Source organism: Myotis davidii, unplaced genomic scaffold, assembly GCF_000327345.1.
Source record: "Myotis davidii unplaced genomic scaffold, ASM32734v1 scaffold242, whole genome shotgun sequence".
In the NCBI taxonomy this organism is placed as follows: Eukaryota; Metazoa; Chordata; class Mammalia; order Chiroptera; family Vespertilionidae; genus Myotis; species Myotis davidii.
In genome coordinates this window covers 287,356-297,402 of record NW_006295821.1, presented here as the reverse complement: position 1 = coordinate 297,402, position 10,047 = coordinate 287,356, and the positions used below count along the sequence as shown (strand labels likewise).

The 10,047-nt window shown below is 42.0% G+C and overlaps 1 protein-coding gene across 1 annotated transcript in view; it reads left to right on the top strand.

Annotated features, from left to right (window-relative positions):
* The window catches only part of ATP11A (ATPase, class VI, type 11A), an 88,242-nt gene that overhangs the window by 15,933 nt on the left and 62,262 nt on the right, over positions 1-10,047 (top strand). The window contains exons 2-3 of the mRNA XM_006770679.2: positions 1,520-1,642; positions 9,598-9,687. Of these exons, the coding sequence (XP_006770742.1) occupies positions 1,520-1,642; positions 9,598-9,687 (213 nt within the window). The remainder of the gene's footprint in view (positions 1-1,519; positions 1,643-9,597; positions 9,688-10,047) is intronic.

The following is a 10,047-nucleotide window of genomic DNA, read 5'->3' as shown; positions in this document are numbered from 1 at the left end:
CCAGCTGAGCCTCTCTGAAACACAGGTGGAGTCACAGAGGCGATTGCTCTTTATCCTTTAGTCACATGGACTGTCCCACAAAGCTGGGCCCTCATGAAAGGAAATGTGGGTGGAATTTGCTAAGAGAATGCGTAAGCGTGCTGTTCCTGCGGATATTCTGTTCCACAGGTGGGCGGAGCAGTAGGGAGGGGAAACATGAAAAGTCTTATTCCCAAGAAGTTGATAGATGAGCAAAGGAGATGATAGTATAAGCAAAAAAAAGGCAGGGGTGGGGGTAATGCAAGACTTATAATAACCTCAAACAAAAGAAATGCTGGGTTTCTTGTTACCCCTCTCTTTTTTGGCTTTGGAAAGTGAGGGTCCCCTGAAGCCACAAAGGGTGGACCCACAAATGGAGAGCAGCAGGAACCTGTGCCACGCTGGGAGCTTGGCCATGTGTTTTGTTGGCCCCGTTCATTCCCGACAATCTGAGGAAAGTGCTGTCAAGCCCTTATGGAGGAGGAAGTTCAAGCTCAGAAACTTGCCCGAGGCTCTGAGTGTCTCAGCAACAACTGAGCCAGGCCTTTGACTCCGAGGCCCATCACACCGACATTCTCTGCAGTTAAAAGGTGTCCCTCTCCTTCCCAGCACTGTACATTATACCCCAGGGAGGCCGATCTCTTCGGAGTTCCTTTAGCGGAATTGGGATGTGACACCAGGACCCTGTGCTGGGGTGCTAATCTGAAGGAGGGCTGGGAGGCACATGCTTTGGCTGCTAGTCTGAGGGGGACAGGGCCTAGGACCGTGGTCTGGGTGCTAGTCTGAGGGAGGGCCAGGACCCCGTACCGGATGTCTATAAGAGGCTGCATTTTAGCCTCGAATCCATCACTTTAGTGTTGTTAGTAGGCACTTAAGTGCTCATGATAGCTTACGGTCTAGTTGGGTGTTTTTAAAAGATCCTTCTATTCAGAAGATATTTACTTAATCCTCATGCACACAGCACTCTGAGTAATACAAAGATGAGTCAGACCCCAGTCTTCTCTCTTTCCAGGAAAGCCTTATTGATAGAGACATCTGAAATGGTTGAATAATTCTTCTGTTCTGTCTTCAAGATTTTACTCTTCTCTTTCATTAAAGACCTTTCCCCAGATTTCTGTCCGTCATTGTCTTTTCTCTTTTGGAAGCCTTAAGATTTTGCTGTTGTGTTCTGTTTTTCACACGAACCCACCCCATGTCACTTCCACTGTAAATCAACTTTTTTAGGCTGCCCCTCAGTTCTCACCAGGAGTGCAGAGTGCCCACTCAGACCGTTTCCCCGAAGAATGGGCCAGGGATCGGAAGCACTTAGCCCATAAGCGTTGAGTAAGATCGAGGTGGGGGTGGCGATATCTGGCAATGGCAGGTGGGGCTCAGCTCTAGTCCATGGCCCTGCAGGAGGCTGTAAGTTCATATGGACAAGTGCTAAGGCCAACACTCCAGGGAAGAACTTTCTCACCCACCATCTGAGGCACTTGTGCTAACGCCACTCCGTTTTCCACAGTGTGCTGGAGAAGAGAATTGGGTCGACAATCGGACTGTTTACGTGGGACACAAGGAGCCCCCCCCAGGTGCTGAGGCCTACATTCCGCAGAGGTACCCAGATAACAGAATAGTCTCCGCCAAGGTAAACTCCTTGTCTTTGTGTTTATTAACTTCCTTTGGGGAGCATTGGGATTTTCTGACAGCAGTTAGCAGCCCTCCTCCGAGAACTGCCATTACAGCGGCTCTCCACTCCCGACCGAGGGCTGTGATTGCAGTTTACACGGGGCTTGTGAACTCGTTATCCCTCTGCTTGTCTCCAAAACACTGTTCAGACTTGCCAAGATGTAACAGCACATTTTCTCCATTTCTCTTAATTATATCATGATATAGTATCACATTGGAAGTCTAGGACATTCAGTTCCTACTATTGCCACTTATTTATTTGCTGTCTGGCCATGTGCCCATCACGAACCACCCCCGGCTGGAGTTTCCTCATCTGTGAATAGAGACGACGAGACGATGTTAGATGTCTCCCGTGAAAGGGTGTGTGCGCGACCACCTTGTAAACAAAAACACCGGATCCATGTGGAGTCTGTCAACTAGGTGCAATAAATACAAAGAAGAAGAAAAGTGATTAGAATGTCATCATTTGAACATAGTGCCCTGTTTTTGTTGACTGGGGTGGGACTGCAGAGGCATATTTTACACATGGAGAGAGTAACCCGGTGAATGGGTCTTGAGAATAGGCTGGAAAATTTTGTAGTTGGCTTTTGACAAAAAGGTAAATGATGGCTTTCAGGATTATGGAGAACTTTCCTTTTAGGTGCCTACACACACATGTCCATGAAGGCATACACACATTCCTGGGTGCCTACACACATGTGTCCATGAAGACATACACACATTCCTGGGTGCCTACACACATGTGTTCATGAAGGCATATATACATTCCTGGGTGCCTACACACATGTGTTCATGAAGGCATATATACATTCCTGGGTGCCTACACATGTGTCCATGAAGGCATACACACATTCCTGGGTGCCTATACACATGTGTTCATGAAGGCATATACATGCTCTGGGTTCACTAGCTGTATAGATCTGGGATAGACTGACTGGATTCACACGTGAGTGGCCAGTTGTGTAGCTCTGTGTGGTCCACCTGCTTCATTCTTCTATGAGCTATCAAAGAATGTTTGTTAAGAACACTTGCAAACAGAAACACATTATTTTTCAAGGCAGTTTTTTAATGGAATTATTTTATTTTAAAATTGCAATACATAATAATAATAATAGCAGCTTCAATCTCCAAAAACACAGTGTGGATAATTGCTCATAAACAAAATCTCAACCAAATAAATGGAGTATGCATTTACCCAGATATGATCTATGAAAGGAGAAACAAAATGAAGGGGAATTCCACATCCAAACATGCGTCTGTCCAGCAGTGACATTTATAAATTTAACGCAGTCTTAAGTAGAGATCACTAAAGATGATTTCTATGCACATATGTACCTTGTCAACCCACTAGTGTGGCTGAAAAAGAAAAAATCTCAAAAACATTTCTTTTTCAAAAAGGTTTTTAAATTTTTCCATTGCAATTGACATACAATAATATCTTAGTTTTAGTTGCACAAAATAGTGATTAGACATTTACATAATTTAAGGGGCACCCCGTCTGACACCGTGCATAGTTACTACAGTATTATTGACTGTATTCCCTATGCTGTACTTTACATCCTTGTGGCTATATTTTATTTATTTATTTAAAAGTATTTTTATTGATTTCAAAGAGGAAGGGAGAAGGAGAGAGAGAAAGATAGAATATCACCGGTGAGAGAGAATCATTGATTGGCTGCCTCCTGCACGCCCCCTACCGGGGATGGAGCCTGCAACCTGGACACGTGCCCTTGACTGGAATCAAACCTGGGACGCTTCAGTCTGCAGGCCGATGCTCTACCCATTGAGCCAAACCAGCAGGGGCCCCTGTGACTATTTTTACAATTGGCAATTTGTACTTCTTAATCCCTTTATCTTAATCTCTTAAGCACCCCCCCAACTCCCTCACATCTAGCAACCATCAATTTATTCTCATTTCTTAAAAATCTACTCCTTTGCAGCACAAATGCACCAGGAAATGGGGCAGTGCACTGAAAAATATTAAAATGTTGTGCCATGTGTGAACTTGTCAGGACAGGAGTTGGGGTACAGGTGATGGGGTGACCTGCCCATTATGCACAGTGTCTAGTCTGGGTAGGATGTTTGTCAAAACACTTTAGCCGCTGATAAAATCCCTGTGCAGCTGCCTTCTCCCTCCAGGACAAAGCTTGGCCTCAAACCTTTCAGCCCCAGGTCCACCAGGAGACGTGGAAAGTTCTGTACAAGGCTTTGTGGAGGAACTTTCTGGAACACAAAGCACCTTATTGACTGCAGGCATCAGAGAGTTGTGGGTTGAAAGCCCCTGTCAGTGTTTTGGGGAAGAAAACTGAAAGCAGTGATTTCTAAATCCCATCCCCTTTGTTATCTGATTCAAGTTTCAGAACCAATTTATTATTTTCCTATTTTTCTTTCAAATATTCCCTCAGTCGATAGCCAACAATAATTTTGCGATGTCTTGTCTTACCTCCTCACTCTGCAGCTCACCACCCTTTCCTTTGCTGACGTATCGTTTCTCTCCCTGCGTGGCACCTGCCTGGCCCCAGCTGCCTTACGTGCACGGGAGCCCCCAAAGCCTCCTGGGTTGCTGACAAAGGAAACCCTTTGCTGGACATTGGGTTTGATAAGGACTTGCAGATTCCTGGTGGCCTTTTTGAAACTTTTTTGCTCAAGAAAACTCCTTCATACCAGGAAACTCCAGAGTAGGAACTAATAGAATTAAGTCAACATCTTTTCAGGAGGTGGGTCAGGCTGAGTCTCCACAGAAGAGGGGTTGAGTGTTGGGTAAAGTACTCATCCACTTTCATCTCAGCTCAGAGTGGACGGGGGACTGTGCCTCTCCAGTTCATGTGTGTGCAGAGAATGATCTGCATTCCTCAAAAAGCAGGATTAATGCCTTTATATCAGTGGATGAAGGTGTATCAATTCAAGGGAAAGTTATGTGCAACATCACATGACCTTTATTGCTAATCAAATTCAGTGCGGAAGAGGACCTCAGAAAGACAAGGACTTAGACTCTAAGCTGGAAGCTGGGTGGACAGTGGCATTGATTTAGATCCACTGGTGTAGAAATCCAGGGAACGAGATGGTTTTCATTTGAAAACAGCATAGGATGTATGAAAACTACATTTAATTTGCAAAATATAAGTTTACAAGCAGGTTTGGAAAATACGTTTGTGGTAATGTATGATTTCTTGGGAAGAAAATTTTTATTGCTACCTAAAGGAAAAGACTGCTAGCTAAGACTTCTTCAGGACACAACAGCGTGTGCTCAGGAAGTCTCATTTATCATGGGCATATTTATACTAGGGGATGAAAAGGCCAATCTAATTATGTTAAACTTCTGGCCTGTGGCATGGAAGCACGGTCATTGGCAATCAGTGATTGATTTGACTTCCATTTCCTTTTTGGGGGAGGCACACCCGCCAAGTGTCTGATAGAAGAAGGAAAACTAAGAAATTGCTCCTCAGCATGACCCCCTTCCTTCCTTTCTGACTACACGCAGAGCTCCCCGCCCAGGGCCTGCCTGAGCTCACTGTGGAGCACTGCTTTATCAATTTCACAAAACTGTACTTTTGGGCACAAAATTCATGTGGTTTCCAGCTCTGCCCTAAGATGCTGCATAATTAAATAATAGGCTCAGGCTGTACTATCACTCCATACCTTCAACACAGCTAAATAACTCTTGATTATTGACAAGGGAAAAGTACCTCTGCCAATTAGATATGGGCAGTGTTCTTAATGACTTCCAAGTTTATCATGTCATGTAAGATCTAAAACAACCCCGTGAGGCAACTCTTACTTATTAAATCTAGCCTATTCCTGAAGCACCAAGCCTCAGAGCAAAGCAGATGAGCCAGTCCTTAAGCCACGCACCGGACCCTGAGCCCAGCACTCCCTCTGCAGGGCCAGCACTACCTCGCTTACCGGCCCATCATGATGCTCACTCATTTTCTAACTCAGTAATCTAGAATTGGGGCATAATTTTCTACATTCCCGTCTCCCAGTCATAAATGAAAGAGAAACTTTAAGTCCATGTGAGTTGTTTGCCTCCCATAGAAGGCAAACAGTGTGACTGGCTTCCAGTGTGTTTTTAGAACGGTCCCTTGCACACCTGTGGTGCTGGATCCGCTTTCAAGTACAGAATAGCCGAGACTTAGGGGGGTTTCCAGGTGCTCTCATTTTACTTTCTGGCAGCTGGCAAAGAAGAACAGCGCCCAGGGCTTTTTTCTTAAGAGTTTTTCTTTCACCACATGACTGTTCTCTTCTTTGTCATGAGCCATACTCTCAGTGAGCAAGCCAGAACCAGAGGTACTTATGCGTAGAACAGAAGAGATTGGACAGTAAGAGATCAACCCAAGGACGTGTATGCAAGCATATAAGCATAACCAATGGACACAGACAGTAGGGAGGTGAAGGCATGTGCTGGGGGGTGGGAGTAGGTGGGGAGAGGTCAATGGGGGAAAAAGGAGACACATGTAATACTTTCAACAACAACGAATTTAAAAAGAGAGAGAGAACGGACAAAACCGAGCTCAGATGCTCGTGAGGCACTCTCATCTCCAGGCTAATGACACACAGAACAAATGCAAAGACTCTGCGAGTGTAGTTTTCTGTGATGTGAAATAAATGCCAGGAGTAGTAATTGTCTCATATAATTCATCATTTCCCAAAATACCTTATTAAAGTAAAGAGAGGATCTCTGGTAGACTCAGACTTCTCAGTTTTCTTATAGCAAGAAAAGGCCCATTTTTTTCAATGCCTACAGCTCAATGCAGGGATTTCTGCTATTAAGTACTGTTGTACTGACTGACACAACAGGAGGGAGGACTTGCTGAATATAGGTCAGTGTTTTATTATTCTTTGTAGTACACAAAGCATTACATTCTATTGTGGCCCATATGCCTAAGCAAATATTTAGATGATTACCGTTTAACAAAGATGAAAATTGTATAGTTGGCCCACTAATATCACTTTTCCAGCTCTTATATATGTAATTATATGCTCATTTTATTTTATTTTATCCATATGTTACTGTTAGTGTAGTCATGAATGTTTAAATTATCTCAATGGGTTTTCAATTTTCTTATATATCATCAGAAAATAATCTTCTTTTGGCCATATTAACATATAATCAAAGTAATAACTTATAGTAATTTATCCTATGAAATGCGGAAATTACAAAACTTAATATCAAAGCTATAGCATAGGCCTTCTATGCCTGATTAGAATAAAGAACCCATTTAACTGATTTTATTATTATTTTTTAAAATTTATTTTTTTATTGATTTCAGAGAGGAATGGAGAGGGAGAGAGAGATAGAAACATGAATGATGAGAGAGAGAGAGTCATTGATTGGCTGCCTCCTGCACATCCTCCACTGGGGATGTGACCTGAAATCCAGGCATGTGCCCCGACCGGGTATCAAGCCAGGACCTCCTGGTTCATAGGTCAACACTCAACCACTGAGTCACGCTGGCTAGGCCTTGTAACCGATTTTAAATTCCAAATTTGTGCAGGTTACCTGGCAGACCAGAAGTTAAAATTAAAAATACAACATCATTTACATTAGCATCAAGAGGAAAAGTAATACATTCTTAAGTATAAATCCTACAAAATATGTACAAGATCTATATGAGGAAAACTATAAAACATCGATGAAAGAAATCAAAGAAGATTTAAATAAATGGAAAAATATATTCCATTTTCATGAATAGGCAGATTCAATGTTGTTAAGATAATGAGTTCTTCCCAATTTAATCTATAGATTCAACACAATCCTTACCAAAATCCCATCAAGTTATTTTGTAAATAATAACAAATTGATTCTAAAGTTTATATATGAAAGACTGAAAATAGCCAACACAATATTGAAGGAGAAGAACATAGTTGGAAGACTGATACTACCCAACCTCATACTTTCTATAAAGTTACAGTAATAAAGACAGTGTGGTATTGGTGAAAGAATAGACAAATAGATAAGTGGAACAGAACAGAGAGCCCAGACATCGATCCACATAAATATAGTCAGCTGATTTTTGACAAAGGAGCAAGGCCAATTCAATGGAGAGAGAAAAGTCTTTTACACAAATGGTGCTGGAACAAATGGACAAAAAAAGAAAGAAAAAATCTAGATACTGATTGTACATTTTCACAAAATTTACTCTAAATAGATTGACGATAGCCCTAAATCTTGAGACACACAACTATAAAGAAAATCTAGGTGACCTTGAGTTTGGCAATGAGTTTTTTGATACAACATCAATAACATTAAAAGGTAAAATTTTACCTTGGAAGGTAAAATTGATAAGATGGACTTAGTTAAAATTAAAGTTTTCTTCTGTTAAGAGAATTAAAAGACGAGTCACTAAGAGAAGATATTTCTACTCATATTCTATAAAAGACCAGTATGAAATGATACATGAAAGATAAGGGAAGGGAGGGTGTGTTGGGTTTGGGACCTAGAAAATTAATTTCTTTTCTAAACCTGTAGAGGCCCTCTTGGAGTAATTTATTGGGGCCAGTCTGAGAAGGGAACTGAAAATATGCCCAATGGGATGGGGGAACCACTCCTTGGTTTTCCCACTCATTAATGAACTTCATTATGAACTTGTGAATATAAATTAGAATAGAAAATGGAAATTTTTTGTATATTCTCTAAGCAGTCAGAAACTGAAGGCAAAGAAACTTTTTCTTTAAACTGTAGATATAGAAATAGGTGAAATAGATGTAAAAACCAAATTCAGAATATGTTGGCTAGTTTAGGGCCATTCAGTTTTCAGGATCTTGTGTTTGAGATTCTGACACTAAAGGAGCTCTTGGTAGGAGGGCTTGGCCCCTGGTGTCTGAGGCTGCGATGCCACACACTGCCCAGCCAGAGCTGATGTAGGTTCTGTTCATTATACAGACAGAGGGCAAGGGTCACCGTGCAGATCGGGCAGAGCCCTTTCTCACTCCTTAGACTATCCTCATTAAAGGCAAAAACTTGACAAATGGAATTTTAAAAACCATTTCCATGCTCAATGTTACTGTAGATTAAGGACATCACAGATGTTGTTTTCAGCACAAAAATTAGGGAAACTAACTCCTCCCAAAGCAAAATTGCAAGGTTTGGAGAGGAAGGTGCACCCAGAACGTTCTCCCTGCCTGCTTCTCCCTTCCCCCTGAATCAAGGGGAAGGGCTGTCCTGTGTGGTGCTGACACAGACAACCCCCTGGGTAGGAACCGTCTCCAAACTGGGTCAGAACCACTCAATAACGTTGGCTTCTTCTGTTTTAGCTTTCTGTTACCATCTAGTCACACTGCCACACACAGAAAAAGCTTATGAAGAAGTTACCATCAAGGAAAAATGCTAAACATGTACATTTTGAGTTAACAATCATAGGTTTATATTTTACGGAAGACATTTTAATAATGAAACTGTTGTTAAGGTACTTTGCATTACCTTAAATCATGTTAGAAGGAACTCCTACATCCTGCCTTTGGAGAACACATTCTGTGCCAGCGGTTTGTTTTTGTGGTCAGCAAAATTGAAAAAGAAATGTCTGCAAACACACTAAATTTTGAATTATGGGTTTTGTATCTAAAACTAACCATTTTGGCCTGGCTGGCATGGCTCCGTGGTTGAGCGTTGACTATGACCCAGGAGGTCACAGTTCAGTTCCCAGTCCAAGGCATATGCCTGGATAGCAGGCTTGATCCCCAGTTGGGGACGTGGAGGAGGCAGCTGATCAATAACTGTCTCTCATCATTGATGTTTCTATCTCCCTCTCTCCCTCTCCCTCCCTTTCTGAAATCAATAGAAAGATATTATAAAAGTAAAAAGGTAAACTAACCATTTTGTACATTGAGATCCAGTGCTACTTATGTAGTAGAGTAAATAACACAAAAAAGTAAAAGTTGACCAAAATGACACCTTTTGGTTTTTCTTTTCTACAGTACACATTTTGGAACTTCATACCCAAGAACTTGTTTGAACAATTCAGAAGAATTGCCAACTTTTATTTTCTTATCATATTTCTGGTCCAGGTAAGGCCAGTGACTGTTTCTCTCTCTCCTCAAATCTAAATGAGTGATCTTTTATTCTCAGGTGATTAACTGTGGTTTGTTAATAAGAAGGAGCAAAAACTTGGTGCCACTTATCTACAGTTTTTTCCTTTATTCTCTTCAGGGACAAGTGTATTGGTTCAGGGACCTAGGTGCTAAAACATACATGGGCATTCTGCATTTGAGTTGGTTCTGGCCATCGTCCAGCACTGGAGGGGAGATCAGGCACTTCCTAATCTTTAGGAGAGATTCACCAGCCCAGCTAAGCATTGTGACCTTACCCTCTTCTAAGTATATATAGATTCTCCAAAGAAAGCATTAAAGAGCGAGGTGGCGGGGGGG